Source organism: Rana temporaria, chromosome 3 (genome assembly GCF_905171775.1).
Source record: "Rana temporaria chromosome 3, aRanTem1.1, whole genome shotgun sequence".
Classification (NCBI taxonomy): Eukaryota; Metazoa; Chordata; class Amphibia; order Anura; family Ranidae; genus Rana; species Rana temporaria.
In genome coordinates, this window is record NC_053491.1 from 204,462,505 (window position 1) to 204,479,924 (window position 17,420).

Here is a 17,420-nt window from a genome sequence, read left to right on the forward strand (position 1 = left end):
TTCTGAGCATGCGCGGATTTTTCACGTCGTTAAAGCCCACACACGACCATTTTTTTACAACCCGAAAAACTACAACGTTAAAAACATTGTTAAAAAATAGAGCATGTTCGAATTTTTTTTGGGCCGTTTTTCAGAACCCGAAAAATGCTCTGAAGCCGACACACGATAGTTTTTAATGACATTAAAAAAAACGTCATTTTTTACAACCCGAAAAACGGTTGTGTGTACGCGGCTTAACAGTTGCAAGCTGTTAGTTATAAAGAGAAGGGAGAAGGGGGGAAAAAAGGAGGAAATCCACTGTGTCAGGGCCAGCCTTGTGCAGGAAAGCAGAAGCAATCTCCAGGATATGAAAAAGAAGAAAATAATTCAGGTGCCTCTCTGAGTGCATATAAAAGATAGTGCAGCGCTAAAATATAGTCCAAGTAAAAGTCATCCAGGTGATCCTTTTAAAAGTGACTGGCAATGTAAAACATGCAGGTGATGTAGCGTGGGATAGCAGGAAACCTCCACCAATAATAGCAATGGCCACTCACCTCACAGATATTCAAAATACGCTTTCCCACAAGGGTGTATCCAAGGCATATCTCCAGCAAGACCAAACAGGGAAATGGAACTCTCTCAGGACAGGTCAATATGGATGGCAAGCATGGAAACCAAAGGTAATAAAGGAAGGACAAAACATAGTGTTTCTCCGTGGTACAAATGGTAAAATTTAATAATAATAAAATAAACTCACATAAGAGGCACTATATCCAGTGCCAGGAGTGCATACAAAACAAGCAGCATAGTCCGATGAGTGGCAGCGGGTGACGTCACGTGCTTCCCTACCGAACGTTGCGTCCCAGGGGCGGGACTTCTTCAGCGGATGTAGGGAGGCAATAACGTGCACCCAGATATAAACAAGAACGTTGCCATGGTGAAGCTGACGCTGCATACGCTATGGTGTAGCGTGCAGGACAAAAAGCTCTATCACACCGCATCAGCTACAGTGTAGCGTGCGGGACAAAAAGCCCTATCACACCGCGATCCCAAAGTTAATGACAGACTGTCATTCAGAGTCTGTGGAATCTCTTGGCGTAAGCAACAAAAACAACATAGTAGCAAAGTGTCATTTCTGCAGTGTTGTCACATGAACAAATATAATAAAATATTTACAATAGGGGTGTACTCACTTTTGTGAGATACTGTACCTTCTGACTGGATGCCATGTGTTACGGCAATTTACACACTGCTGTTCACTTTATTTTTTACCATTACTTAAGTGTCATGATGAATACACCTTTCCTACATAAATTATTCATCCTGAAAACCTGCTACCTTTATCTTTGTTATAGAAGGTAATGTATAGCTAAACTGGTCCTAGGCATGGTACTGTCCCTTGAGGCAGTTTGTTTGTGTAGAGTGAGTGCTGCAAACTGTGCTCAGGACACGTTTAGTATACCACGCCCAGGACTACTTGGAAGAGGTGGTCCTAGCTGTGGTTTAGTTCAATGTGAGTACACACTGTGTCGGATCATATTTCTCTCCATAGAGGACTGAGTAGTGAAATAGGGATTGTAGATCTGATTAGCAGGGGAGTGTGCCCAGAAACACTTGTAAGTGTTCCAGGGAACACTTTCTTAACCCCTTCACACCTAAGGGTAAAACAAATCTAAAAACCTAAGTTTAGTTTTGCAACTTTGACGTGTTAGTACATATGTACATATGTGTATGTTAGTTGTTGTTTGTACCCATAGTACAGCCCAGAAAGAATGGTGCGTATGTAGCAGGATATCACCCTTTATTGTGATATAAAAGACTACCATCTGCTGATCAAGAAGTATCTCAGCTCCCTCCTGTGGCCCAATTGTGTAATAACCACCTGCCGCTTACTTTTTGTCCTGATACCGCAGAGAATGTTGGGAAATTTAGTACAGGGAGAAAAGAGACTCCATTTGCCCTGGCTTTTTATAGACTATGTTACCCAGAGAGCACTGTACAATCCCAGAGTGCTTTTGCTCCCTGCACAGCCTGCTGGGAGAGGTAATTTAAGGGAGAGGATGTGTTTGGCGCCCTCTCTCTGGACCGCCTCTTCAACTCAGGAGGACACCTGTGCGAGGTGTCTTCCCGAAAGTCTAGGCTGGAATTGCGGCCTATCTACGGGGAGCGCCATTGAGGAAGAGAGACAGAACCTCTGACGGAGTGATCGGACGGGCTTCCAGTACCCCTGTGACTTGTCTGAGAACCGGAGGCTGTCATTTTGGAAGACTGTGATCGGAGATCGCGGACGGAGTGTTTCGGAAGGACAAGGCCTGAACTGGTTGAGTGAGACACCTGCCCAGGACCTATTGACTGTGTTATTGAAGGGTGGATCGTTCACATTAGCCATTGTGGTTTGGCTATTTGGGCCTTTCCCACCAGTTTTATTTGTTACCTTGTAGGATTACAAATTACCGCTTGCGCGCCACCGCTTGCCAACGCGGTTATTGAGGGAATTCCCTTGCTGCGTGCTTACCCAGGTCTGCATAGCCTTTATAACTTAGCGTGTATTTATTGGTTATTATTGTTTATGACTCTTGCAGGGCTCTGCAAGCAGTTGGTTACAATTTTTTACCTTTGTTTCTTTTGCTTTATCCTATCAAGTAAACATTGGTTAAGCTGAGATTTGTGTATAGTCTCTATGTCATCCTGTGGGATCTATACAACTCAAGGTAACCTTTAATTTACAGTATATAATTTACTGTGGTGTGTCAGGATATTGTGCCCTCCAACAAGCTATTGGGGTCCACAATTTCCACTATACCAGTTGTGCCAAGGGAGGGTTTTGAGCCAATTTCAGGGGTTGACAACCAGATCGTAGACCTAAAACAAACCAGCAGCTCCTTCGGGGGTAGCGCTACACGTATTTTGCATTTTTGCTACCTAGGGTGGGCTACCTAGGACATGACAGAGATTGCTGTTCCCGATGACTGGGAACATAAGATCTCTGACATGTCACCAGGCAGAATGAGGAATTGCCTTGTTTACATAGTTCTGCCTCTATACACAGTGATCGCTGGTCGCCGGTAGACATTGAGTCCGTGGGACCCATGGGCACGCTCCTGACATCCAAAGGGGTGTGCACGAGGTGGATTGGTGAAGGTGTAGCAACGAATGTGTAACATATTAAGAACTTCTCTGGAACAGTAGCACACTGATTTCACTTCACTGAACTGTTAATAGGAGTAGCCGGTCTTTGCACCACTCTTTCATGCTATCTTGTAGTGGATTGACGGACTTCTAAGGGGACGCTGTCTCGCATGTTTTTTTGGATGTGATCGCAAAAACATGAGAGGACTAACTCACTGCATCATATGAGATATTATATTGTTGAATATTTTGTGGTATTCATACAAAGAGCTGGTAATGCTATGTTTTTTAACTAGGCATATTTTTATACTGTTTTGTATTCTTATAATAGCGTCTGATAGTGCAGTTTACATATTTAGATTGAGCGCTGGGTTCAGGACTACTTAGTATTTTTGATTTTTGTTTTGATATACACCTATTACAAATTTTTTTTTATAAAAAATATGTAGAATTTTTTTTTATATATATATATATTTTTTGGATATGTATTATAGCAAAAAGTCATAAAAAAAATTGTCGCTCTTTGTTTATAGCGCAAAAAAAAACTCAGAGGTGATCAAATACCACCAAAAGAAAGCTCTATTTGTGGAAGGACATCAATTTTGTTTGGGTACAGTGTTTCACGATTGCACAATTGTCAGTTAACGCAACGTAGTGCCGTATCGCAAAAAATGGCCTGGTCATTAAGGGGGCAAATCCTTCGGGGGTGAAGTGGCTAATGAGCATTTAGCTAAATTTATATATATATTTTTTTCTAATAGATGTTTTTAGTTCAGCTCTAAAGTATAACTAAAGCTAACAGAACATCTTTCTGGTTTTTATTGTTGTACTGTGTGCCTATAAGGGAGATTCACCATCTCTATCCATCGGTGGAGCTAAATTATGAACGCCATTAAAGCTGGGGAAGCCAAACTCCCGCAGTCACCAGGGAGAAAGATGCAGGCTGTCAAAGGTGCTTATCCGAAGCAATTCATGTATAAAATCAAAGAAGCGCCGCACTTTCATCCAGCCAACCTAGTGTAGACTTGAAAATGGTTGTTTTCAAGTCTACACTAGGTTGGTTGGATGGGAGTGTAGCACCTCTTTGATTCTCTATCTGTTTATCATCACTGAGCGTAAAAGTAAAATACCATTCCAAATTTTGGGCTGTCACCAAAACATGAACAGAGGGGAAATCTTCCAGTGGGAACACTAGTTTTGGAGACGCTGGTGACAACCAGGGATTTCTCTCACTTCCTGTTTTGGTCATTGGACAGAAAGCGAAGGGAAATATCCCTAGAGGGACACAGATGGAAAATAAAAATTTAGACACAAAATAAAATTTAAAAAATTATGGGAGTTTTACCCTCCCTTATGGCATTTAAAGTAAAAAAAAATATTTTGCCTTTAGTTATACTTTAAAATGTAAATTTTATCCCTTGGAGTTCTAAGAAAGTTGCATTTAATGAAAACCATTTAAAAATACAAAATAGTTTCTTTGATTTTTACAAAGTTATAAGCAAGACTTGACAAAGCACTTAAATAGTTTGGAGAGATAAGTACACAATAAGAGCACAAATTTAGCAGAAAGCAGAACTTCCTGCTCCTTGCAACGACCAGCTGAATTAAAGAATTAAAGAAACATATTTTTCCTGTTATAACAAAAGATCTGACCTTCATATAACTCTTCAGTGGATTATTTTTAGTTATGATAATGTTTTTACTTTACCATTGTTTCAAATTATCTTTAGGACCATAGATAAGTATTAAGTAATTTAAACATGACTATTTTCCCAGAGTGAAGCTAAAGCACCAAGATTGGCATATTCTTTGTTAAAGGAGCAGACTGATGAATGTGTGTGGCACTCGTGTCTCTTGGAATGTATTTAAGGTATAACTAAAATCCAAACTTTTTTTCAAAATTTGGATAGAGTGGAGGGTCTGGAACCACTGTCAGTTTTTTGTTATCGTCTGTGTCCCTGTTGGGGAGATTCACTGTCTTCAGTTGTCCTGATCAGCAATATCTCTGGGTAAGGGTAAATCCAAAATTTAGAAATTGCCACCAGAACTGGTAAAAAAGGAAAACCTTTCAATGGAGACGTTTGTTTAACTGTCTAATGCCGCGTACACACGGCAGGAAATTCCGACAAGAAAAGTTCGATGTGAGCTTTTGGTCGAAAATTCCGACAGTGTGTAGGCTCCATCAGACTTTTTCTGTCGGAATTTCCGACAGCAAGAATTTGAGAGCTGGTTCTCAATTTTACCAACAAGAAAAGTTCTTGTTGGAAATTCCGATTGTCTGTATGCAATTCCGACGTGCAAAAAAAACACGCATGTTCAGAATCAATTTAACACATGCTCGGAATCATTGAACTTAATTTTTCTTGGCTCGTTGTAGTGTTGTACGTCACTGCGTTCTTGACGGTCAAAATGTTGTGCGACCGTGTGTATGCTACCAAATTTCATGCCTTATAGCTTTTGGCTTGTGCATCATTCAGGAAAGAGAGAAGGTATAATATTTTGTGAGCTGATCCTTCAACCATATACACAATGATATCTAATTGATAAAGGTGGTTGCATAAGTGTACAGACTCTCCTTTCAAAAGAACCGTGGTTCTCTTGAAAGGCGTGAACACGGTGACGTCATTGCGTACGACGAGCATGCGCTCGTCACAATCGATGCCGTGGCCGCCATCTTGCTGCACCCTACCTATGCCTAGGAAGCTACTGCGCATGCGTCAAAGTCATTTCAAACATGTGCGGGTTTCCACGGCGACAGGTAAGTATACACACTCTTGGGTTTCTCGGGAGGAAAACTGCAGAGAATCTCACGACGAGAAAAAAAAGAACACGTGCTGTGGGGCGCTGTGGGAGTGGAGTCTGCACTGAGGGGGAGAGTCTGCACTGAGGGGGGTCTGCACTGAGGGGAGATTTTCACTGAGGGGGGTCTGCACTGAGGGGAGGTCTGCACTGAGAGGAGATTTGCACTGAGGGGGGTCTGCACTGAAGGGAGGTCTGCACTGAGAGGGGTCTGCACTGAGGGGAGGTCTATACTCGGTGAGGGAGGCCTGTATTTAGTAAGGGGGGTCTGTACTTAGTAAGGGGGGTCTGCACTGACGGAGGGGGATTTTTACTGTGGAAGGGGGGTCTAGACTTAGTGGGGGGGTCTATACTGAGAGAGGGGGATTTTTACTGTGGAAGGGGGGTCTAGACTTAGTGGGGGGGTCTATACTGAGAGAGGGGGTCTGTACTTAATGGAGGGGTTCTGTACTGAGGATGACTATAGTTGGTGGAGGGGGGTGACACCACTTTTTTTCTGCACCTGGTGACACCAACACTAGTGACGCCATTGCTAAGTAAGGACATTAACCTCCCACAAATCTTTTTCTCTCTATTGAAAAATGGTTACGGATCTCTTTCTTTCTATTAAAAAATGGTTACGTATCTCTTTCTTTCTATTTAGAAATGGCTGTATAATAACTGTCACCCAAGGATATAGTAGCAATGACAAGTAGGTGCAGAGCTGTCAGTTTAATATTTCATTTAGCATTGTGTTTCTCTATCAGCAACATATGTATCTCCAGCAGCAAATAACCCAATCTCCGGCCACCTCTGGTAGTATGTCTGCAGTCTCTGATCATCTCTGGCAGTATGTCTGCAGTCTCTGGCCATCTCCTGTATCATTTCTGCAGTCTCTGACTATCTCCTGTATCATGTCTGCATTTTCTGACCCTCTCTTGTATCATGTCTGCATTCTCTGACCCTCTCTTGTGTCATGTTTGCAGTCTCTGACCCTCTCCCTTAGTATGTCTGCATTATCTGACCCTCTCCTGTAGTATTTTGGGGAGAGCCTGGAGCTCCTCTTTTAGTTGTCTGTTGTGTTTAGACTTTGCTACATGCAGAGAGTGTTGTCTTTTTTTTTTTAACAACAGATAAAATAAAAAAATTGAGTTTTTCTGACTGCTTGAATTTTTTTTAATGAAAACCATGGGCAGTAATCGTGATGCATCGCGGAATCAAATCGTTGACATGATAATCGTAATCAAATCAAATCGTGAGTCCAGTGAAGATGCGCACTTCTAGTACTTACAGTTAACCCAATTGAGTCCTATAACCAAATTACTATCATAGAAGAGTGATAGTTTGTCTATCATTCTCATCTTCAGTTCTGGTTGAATTGATACAGAAGAGACAATTTATCTCTTTCATTTGTGACTAAGATGTCTGCTATTGTTCATGAGATTTTTAAAATCACACAAAATTCTGGTTAAAAAAACAAAACAAAAAAACAATTCAACTCAAGAAGCACCATCTGTTGCTCTCAGCCCCCTCCAAATCGCTTTTAATTGTATTTATTTTTTGTTGTTGTTGTTATGCGACTTCCTGTTAGAGGGTGGCTACATTCATTCTCCATGGTCCCACTTTATACAGTAATGTAGTCACCCTCTCTTGTTCACTCTTGGTTCAATACATTTTTATTTAAAAGTTTAAAAAATAATGTAGGGATACAAATAGTATATTGATAAAGAAAGATACATTTATCTTGAAGAGGAAATAAAGGAAATAAAGTAGGACAAAATTAATCACGATAAAATAAGGAAAATGAGGAGGAGGACTGAATGGAATATAGAGGAGAAGAGCAAAGGTTAGTAATCCAAAGTAGGAGATATTTCATTCTGTCCAGATCTCCTCATTATTCAGATCTAGAGATTATGGGGTTTGGAGATATTTGATCCAGGGGGACCATACTTTGTCAAATTTGGTCTGTTTATCTTTAAGGATGCTGGTCAATTGTTCATTGACCATGATCCAAGAAATGTTATGTTTTACTAGGGCTCTCTTGTTCACTCTTGAGATGGACTGTGGACTATTATTATTATTATTATTATTATACAGGATTTATATAGCGCCAACAGTTTGCGCAGCGCTTTACATCAGGGAAGACAGTACAGTCACAATACAATCAATACAGGAGGGATCAGAGGGCCCTGCTCGTTAGAGCTTACAATCTAGAAGACTATGGCATTTGTAGTGGGCATAGGGAAATGCACATGAATGCAACCAATATGCACTGCTCATTACAAATGTGAGGAAGGAAAATAAGTCGTTTGAGAGCTCATGGAGGACTTCACAAGCATGCAGAAAAAAGAACACAGCAAAAAACAAAATCATACAAAATAAATTACAGGACCATTAGGTAGTTGAAGTGTATAGATATGTTTTGGAGAATAAGGATATCGCTTTGAGTCTCTTTAAGGCTAGCCAGTCCACAGGGATAGGAGTGTGGCAGTACAAAACAGCTGAAACATCTCCAGAATGTTTAAGGAAAATATATGATATAATGACCCAGCTTCTGTAGACTAGCTGAACACAGATTTCTGGTAAGACAGCATAACAAAGCAGCAAAAGAAAAGACGGCGTAAGTCATGACAGACATGCTTTTTTCACCCTTTGACCTAATGGTATATGTGTAGACAAATCCAGACTGTACATTTACATTCCTTAGGGTTTTACATTACATACCACTAGTACAAAGCATTTTTATGTTGATTATTATTGATTATCAGAACTATATTGAAGTTTGAACAACGTAAAAAACAAACAAAAAACAAAGCCATTTACTGTACATGTTTACCTAGCAGTGTAGGCTATTAGGCAACAAATAAATAAATGTAGGCATCTTGGGTTCTTTTCCTAACTGAGCACATGATTAAAAACTTTCAGATGTGGTTTCAGCAAGTCTTTAGAGGAAATTACATCTACATTCATAGTATTCTGAAAAAAATCTAGTGCTAGTGTAAAAATAAGGTACAAAATATTGATAGAGTGAAAGTCATATAATGCAGTAAGCAGTGCCAGATTAATAAGGGGGGGGGAAGGGACATTTGCCCTGGGCCCCCCTTGCAGACGGAGCCCCATACTTCCTTTATAAAAAATGAAACTTATTTTACCTTCAGTCATTTTTGAAATTATCAATGCCACTAAACCACTGCCTGTCGAAGGGAATTATATATCCTTACTGCTCTTACATTAAAGAACCCTCTACGCAGTTTAAGGTTAAAGCGCTTTTCTTCTAAATTTTGTGAATGGGCGCATGTCTTATAAAATTTCCTTACACAAAAAAGTTTTATCCCTAGTGTGGGGTCACCACACCAGTATGGTATTTGTACATTGAAATCATATCCCCTCTCAAGCGTCTCTTCTCCTGAGAGAACAAGTTCAGTGCTCGTAACATTTTTATTTGTCATATAATTTAACTTCTATGTTGAGGGTCTCTCGAACTTGAAGTACTTTGGGCCCCCTAAGGTCTGGCAGTGGCACTTGCAGTAAGTATGTTTAAATCAAGTGCTAAACATGAAGATAAACTTGAATTTGCAGCTTGATATTTTAGAACATGCTAGCTGCAGAACGAGCTCTACATTTTTAATAGATCTAATTATATGGAACGGGAACAGGAAATAAATGGGTACAGTATAATTTCGTTATCTGCTGTTGCTGTCAGAAGGATACTGTATGTCTTATGTAATTATATAGTTGAACTGGAAATGTGAAATTATACAGTGTTCAGGTTAAGAGATGCATTGTAAAAATATATACCCATTTTCTTTTCTTTTTTTTTTAGATTCAAGGAGCAATTATTGTGGCTTCTGTCTTGCAATTGTTGCTGGGATTTACAGGACTGATTGGACTCTTACTGAAGTTTATTGGACCCTTATCTATTACGCCAACCATAACACTTATAGGGCTTTCGTTGTTTCACGAGGCAGGAAAAAAATGTGGTGCACACTGGGGCATCGCTGCATTGTAAGTTGATCCTGAAATATCAGTAACTAAAGACTTAAAGTATTGCATGTAGTCTTGGTATGTTGAAAAATCTATCTATCTATCTATCTATCTATCTATCTATCTATCTATCTATCTATCTATCTATCTATCTATCTATCTATCTACCAATCTATCTATAGTGCACCCCCTTAGGAGCCGCAAGTAGAAAGGATCCCCCACCCTGCACAGCCATGCACATCAAATCTTCACTACAAGCCAGAGAACAGTCCAGAGCTTTTTTTTGTTTTTTTAAATATACAGTAGAGTCTATATACGCTCCTCTGCTTCCTCCAGCTCCCTCGCTTGCAGGACTCAGTTTGCACACTGATAAAAATGACCTGACACAGCACTCAGTCAGATTTTTTTGAGCAATAGCCTGTTATAGGCAGGACCTGGAGGCCCCTCTAGGTGTGTAGCAAAAGTCAGTGTCTGGCTTACATGTCTGTGGCTACTGATTTCAGCACCAACTCTTCAGGCACTGCCAACCCACCTGGCTGCAGCTGCCCCTTTCTCTAGCCCTCCTGACTAACTTTCTCCACAGTCCTTCCAGACTGTACCATCACCAGCCCACCCCATCAACTTCTCAGGAGATCTCTGTGATTTTCCTTCTGGCATGACTCATGCCTATTTATGAGGTGACTGTCCCTTGCCAGCCAATTTGCTAGGGATTGGCTTTGGGCCTTATACATATGCCAAGCAGCTTATCCTTGCCCCAGCCTACTACATTTGGAAGATTCTCCAAGGTTCCAGAAACAACGGGAGGCACCAGAGATGCTGCCTGCTGTGTCATCCAGCCTCCCTGAGTCGCTCAACCCTGACCCAGATTCAACCCAGGCCGGGCTCCCAGCTAGACCAATTTACCTACACTAACAAACCTATTTAAATCAAGCACACTAGCTAGAGGGTGCTACATATCTATCTATCTATCTATCTATCTATCTATCTATCTATCTATCTATCTATCTATCTATCTATCTATCTATCTATCTATCTATCTATCTATCTATCTATCTGTAATCGGTTGATTATACATTCTGTTAAATATCTAAAAAAAAACATGTCCTGAATACAGAGCACTCTGTCTTCCCAATGGCTAATATGGTTTCCCTCGACCGTGTGGTGACATCACAGGCAGATTCCACTTGACACGTATTGTCCTAGCACCAACAGTTTGTGCAGCACTTTACATTATAAAGAGAGGCATTACAGTTACAATACAATTCAATACAAGAGGATTAGCTCCTGAGAGCTTACATTCTGATAGGGCGGGGCAAGTGGAACAATAGATAATAACTGTGAGCTTTGGGAAGAAATAAAAGATTCAGTTGTTCAGTTGTCCTAAAGAGATGAGTTTTCAGGGATCACCTAAAAGTGGACAGGGTAGGGGATAGCTGGAGAGAGATCCATAGGATGGGAGAGGTTCTCGAAAAGTCTCAGAGATGACCTTTGGAAGAGGAGAGAAGGATAGATAATGGATAAAATAGAGAGCAGGCGGTCTTAAGAAGAGCAGAGAGGATGGTTTGGGTAATATATTGAGACAAGATTGGTCAATCAGTTTGGGGCAGAGTTGTGAATGGCTTTGTATGTTGTTGTTAGTATTTTAAATGTAATACATTAGGCAATCGGAAACCAGTGGAGGTATTTTAAGAGTGAAATAGTAGACACTGAGCAGTTGGTAAGGTGGATGAGTCTGGCAGCAGCATTCATGATAGATTGAAGGGGGGATAACCTGCGATTAGGTAGGCGTATGAGGTGGGATTTGCAATATTCAATGCGAGAGAAAACAAGGGAGTTTTTATTGCTGTTTATGTTACTCCTAGGGACATTTACCCTATCTATTTATTTTCCCTGGTAACCACTGTCACTGGGACACAAAATGATGGTAAAATCTAAAGTGTTGAGTTGCCACAAGAACAGAGATAGTGGAGAATTCTTCCAATGGGGACACTTGTTCTTGGGACAATTGTCTAAGACAATCTAAGGCACCCTTTTAAATTATGGACAGTAGAGTTGAGCTGACACCTGGATGTTCGGGTTTGGACCCGAACCCGGACTTTGAAAAAAAAGTTCGGGTTCGGGACCGAACCCGACCCGAACTTTGACCCGAACCCGAACCCCATTGAAGTCAATGGGGACCCTGAATTTTGACTCTGAATTGACTACAAAAATGTCTCTAAAAAACTAAGGGAAAGGGCTGGAGGGCTGCAAATGGCAGCAACATGTCGGGAAGAGCATGGCAAGTACTCTGGAAATAAATGTGGATAGGGAAATAACTTAAAATAACATAAAAAAATAGAAATAAAAAATAAAATCATTTTGACCTAGGAGGACGAGGTCCATATGTAGTAGGAGGTTGAGGTGGATGTGGCGGTGTAGGTGGAAGCGGCGGTGGAGGAGGAGGAGGAGGTAGCCAACACAGCAGGTTTTGGTTTTTAATTGATTTATTTTTTAAATTAGGGTAAACCCCAAAAGAGTGAGAAAGATCTAGGGTTGCTACTTCATCCCTTTAAACCTGAACACAGGGTAATTACACAGGTTCTGGGGCTAATTTAATGTCGATAAGGCACCAAGTGAGTTTAATTAGCAGCACCTTAATCAGCCAGAGAACCTGTGTTTGCTTTTAAAGGGATGAGATGGCAACCCTAGAAAGATCAGAAAAAAAACAATGACTGGGTAAGGCTGGCCCGCTGTCTATTCTGCACAAGGTACAGACAAGTCCTCTGGGATTCATGCCTGGTTCATTTTAATGAATGTGAGCTTGTCCACATTGGCTCTGGACAGTCGGCTGCGCTTGTCTGTGATAACGCCCCCTGCCGTGCTAAATACACGTTCAGACAATACACTGGCTGCAGGGCAGGCCAGCACCTACAAGGTGTAAAGGGCAAGCTCAGGCCATGTGCCCAATTTGGAGACCCAGAAGTTTAAGGGGGCATAGCCGTCATTCAGTACGTGGCGTGCTGACAATGCTTTTCCACATTTCGGCCATGCTAACCCAGCCTTCTGAGGTGCTGGCGGTGCCCCTGCTGCGTTGGCGACCTCTTCCTCCTCCTCTGCCTTCGCCTTCTGCTTCCACTGTGCCCCCGCTGCCAGGTGGAAATTGCACCAGCAGCGCATCTACCAGCATGCGCTTGTACTCGCGCATCTTGCGTTCACGCTCCAGTGAGGGAATTAAGGACGGTACATTGTCCTTGTAACAGGGATCCAGCAGCGTGGCCACCCAGTAATCAGCACCTGTTAAAATGTGCGAAACACGCCGGTCGTTGCAGAGACACTGCAGCATGTAATCGCTCATGTGTGCCAGGCTGCCCAGAGGCAAGGAAAAGCTGTCCTCTGTGGGAGGTGTATCATCTGTGTCCTCTGTATCCCCCCAGCCACGCACCAGTGATGGCCATGATGAGCTGGTCTGGATGCCATCCTGCTGTGAACATGGTTCCTCCTCATCCTCCACCGCGTCATCCTCCAGAACTGTGCCCTTGCTGGACAATTGTGTACCTGGCCTTTGTTGGTACACTTGTGAATGACTGCCCTGAAAGCCTTGGAAATGATCCCGATTCCTCCTCCTCCTCCTCCTCCTGTGCCACATCCTCTTCCATCATCGCCCGTAGCGTTTTTTCAAGGAGGCATAGAACTGGGATAGTCACGCTGAGAGCGGCGTCATCGGCACTGGCCATGTTGGTGGAGTACTCGAAACAGCGCAACAAGGCACACAGGTCTCGCATGGAGGCCCAGTTATTGGTGGTGAAGTGGTTCTGTTCTGCAGAGCGACTCATGCGTGCATGCTGCAGCTGAAACTCCACTATCGCCTGCTGCTCGCACAGTCTGGCCAGCATGTACAAGGTGGAGTTCCACCTTGTGGGCACATCACATATGAGGCGGTGAGCGGGAAGGCCGAAGTTACGCTGCAGCGCTGCCAGGCAAGTAGCAGCAGGGTGAGAACTCCGAAAGTGCGCACAGACGGCCCGCACTTTCTGCAGCAGCTGTGGCATATCGGGGTAAGTTTTCAGGAAACTCTGCACCACCAAATTCAGCACATGCGCCAGGCAAGGGATGTGCGTCAAACCGGCTAGGCCCAGAGCTGCTACGAGATTTCGCCCGTTATCGCAAACCGCCAGGCCCGGCTTGAGGCTCACTGACGCCAACCACTCATCGGTCTGTTGTTCCATGTCCCTCCACAACTCCTGCGTGGTGTGTGGTTTTTCCCCCAAACAGGAAAGTTTTAAAACTGCCTGCTGGCGTTTACCCATGGCTGTGCTGAAGTTGGTGGTGAATTTGTTACGCTGACTGGATGAGGAGGCGGTAGAGGATGAGGAAGCGGAGTAGGAGGAGTTAGGAACAGGAGGCAAACTGAAGCGCCCTGCAATCCTCGGTGGTAGGACATGCGCCAAACTGCTATCCGCCTCAGGCCCAGCCGCCACTGCATTTACCCAGTGCGCTGTTAGGGAGATATAATGTCCCTGACCGTGCTTACTGGTCCACATATCCGTAGTTAGGTGGACCTTGGCACAGATGGCGTTGCGCAGTGCACACCTGATTTTGTCCCCCACTTGGTTGTGCAGGGAAGGGATGGCTCGCCTGGAAAAGTAGTGGCGGCTGGGCACGACGTACTGTGGGACAGCCAATGCCATCAGGCTTTTAAAACTCTGCGTCTCCACCAGATGGAATGACAGCATTTCAAAGGCCAGTAATTTTGAAATGCTGGCATTCAGGGCCAGGGATCGTGGGTGGGTAGGAGGGTACTTCCTCTTCCGCTCCAGTGTTTGGGAGATAGAGAGCTGAATGCTTCCATGGGACATTGTGGAGATGTTTGGTGACCCAGGTGGTAGTGTTGCTTGCCGGTCCTCTAATTGAGGGGTGGCAGGTGGCACTGTCACTACAGAGGTGGATGAAGAGGCGGAGAGGCCCGAGACTGATGCAGAAGAGGAAGCAGGAGGAGCCAGAGACCTTTCTTGTTTTTTGAGGTGTCTACTCCACTGCAGCTCGTGCTTTGCACTTAGATGCCTGGTCATGCAGGTTGTGCTCAGGTTGAGATTGTTTATGCCTCGCTTCAGGCTCTGATTGCACAACGTGTAAACCACTCGTGTCTTGTCATCAGCCCATTGTGTGAAGAACTGCCACGCTAGGGAACTCCTTGGACCTGGTTTTGGTGTGCTCGGTCCCTTGCTGCATTGGGCAGTAGCAGGCGTACTGTCTAGGGGACGGACGCTCTGCTTTGGCACCCTGCTCCCTCTTCTGCTGTGCTGGTGGCTCTGTGCGACCACCGCCTCTTCCTCCGAACTACATGGGTCACCTGCATGAGGTTGATTCCATGTCGGGTCGAGGACCTCATCGTCCTCCACATCATCTTCCACCCAGTCTTCACCACTGCCCTCCTTGTCGGTCTGCACAATTGCAAAAGCACCAGCAGTTGGCAACTGTGTTTCATCATCATCCAAGACGTGCTGTGATGGTCCCCCCATGTACTCATCTTGAAATATAAGTGGTTGGGCATCGGTGCACTCAATCTCTTCCACTTCTGGGGCTGGGCTAGGTAGATGGCCATGGGAACAAATGCTAACAGACTCATCAAAAAGAAGAAGAAGAAGAAGAGACTGCTGCATGATTTGGGGCTCAGACTGCTTGGCTGATTTGCAAAAGGGTGAGGTGAAATACTGATGGTGGACATCGGCTGCAGGCGCCAACTCTGAACTTTCAGCACAAGACTGGTTGGAAAACAATGTGAAGGAACTGGAGGCACTGTCAGCAACCCAATCTACTACCGCCTGTTTTGCTCCTGGCCTCAACATTCGTAGAGCTGGATTAGGCCCGACCAAATACCGCTGCAGGCTCTGTCGGCTACTCGCACCTGAGAAAGGTGTTTCACTTGTGCGTGTAGCTGGCACAGATCGACTACGTCCTCTCCCTGTAACAGGAGCTCCACCAGCAGCACCATGACCGCGGCAAAGTCCCTTATTTGACGTTTTCCTCATATTTCTCAAATGTAGGATCTTGCCCTAAATGGGTGTTTTTTAAATACAACAATAGTGTAATATGGTGTAATATGCAGAGATTCACCTATATAATTCTGTCCCTATAGCAAGAAGCAGGAACCTAGCCCTAAACAATGTACTGCACAGACAGTATATCACAGGGGACAGGTGGAGTGCTGGTGAAATAGGCAGAGATTCACCTATATATTTCTCTCCCTATAGCAAGAAGCAGGAACCTAGCCCTAAACAATGTACTGCACAGCCAGTATATCACAGGGGACAGGTAGAGTGCTGGTGAAATAGGCAGAGATTCACCTATATATTTATCTACCTATAGCAAGAAGCAGGAACCTAGCCCTAAACAATGTACTGCACAGACAGTATATCACAGGGGACAGGTGGAGTGCTGGTGAAATAGGCAGAGATTCACCTATATATTTCTCTCCCTATAGCAAGAAGCAGGAACCTAGCCCTAAACAATGTACTGCACAGACAGTATATCACAGGGGACAGGTAGAGTGCTGGTGAAATATGCAGAGATTCACCTATATATTTATCTACCTATAGCAAGAAGCAGGAACCTAGCCCTAAACAATGTACTGCACATACAGTATATCACAGGGGACAGGTGGAGTGCTGGTGAAATAGGCAGAGATTCACCTATATATTTCTCTCCCTATAGCAAGAAACAGGAACCTATCCCTAAACAATGTACTGCACAGACAGTATATCACAGGGGACAGGTAGAATGCTGGTGAAATATGCAGAGATTCACCTATATATTTCTCTACCTATAGCAAGAAGCAGGAACCTAGCCCTAAACAATGTACTGCACAGACAGTATATCACAGGGGACAGGTGGAGTGCTGGTGAAATAGGCAGAGATTCACCTATATATTTCTCTCCCTATAGCAAGAAGCAGGAACCTAGCCCTAAACAATGTACTGCACAGCCAGTATATCACAGGGGACAGGTAGAGTGCTGGTGAAATAGGCAGAGATTCACCTATATATTTATCTACCTATAGCAAGAAGCAGGAACCTAGCCCTAAACAATGTACTGCACAGACAGTATATCACAGGGGACAGGTGGAGTGCTGGTGAAATAGGCAGAGATTCACCTATATATTTCTCTCCCTATAGCAAGAAGCAGGAACCTAGCCCTAAACAATGTACTGCACAGACAGTATATCACAGGGGACAGGTAGAGTGCTGGTGAAATATGCAGAGATTCACCTATATATTTCTCTACCTATAGCAAGAAGCAGGAACCTAGCCCTAAACAATGTACTGCACATACAGTATATCACAGGGGACAGGTGGAGTGCTGGTGAAATAGGCAGAGATTCACCTATATATTTCTCTCCCTATAGCAAGAAACAGGAACCTATCCCTAAACAATGTACTGCACAGACAGTATATCACAGGGGACAGGTAGAATGCTGGTGAAATATGCAGAGATTCACCTATATATTTCTCTACCTATAGCAAGAAGCAGGAACCTAGCCCTAAACAATGTACTGGACAGACAGTATATCACAGG

The 17,420-nt window shown here is 43.5% G+C and overlaps 1 protein-coding gene across 2 annotated transcripts in view; it reads left to right on the forward strand.

The window, feature by feature from the left end:
- The window catches only part of LOC120932057 (solute carrier family 23 member 1-like), a 210,628-nt gene that overhangs the window by 72,451 nt on the left and 120,757 nt on the right, over positions 1-17,420 (forward strand). For both annotated transcript variants that reach the window (XM_040344158.1, XM_040344157.1), the window contains exon 5: positions 9,710-9,891. In XM_040344158.1, the coding sequence (XP_040200092.1) occupies positions 9,710-9,891 (182 nt within the window). The remainder of the gene's footprint in view (positions 1-9,709; positions 9,892-17,420) is intronic.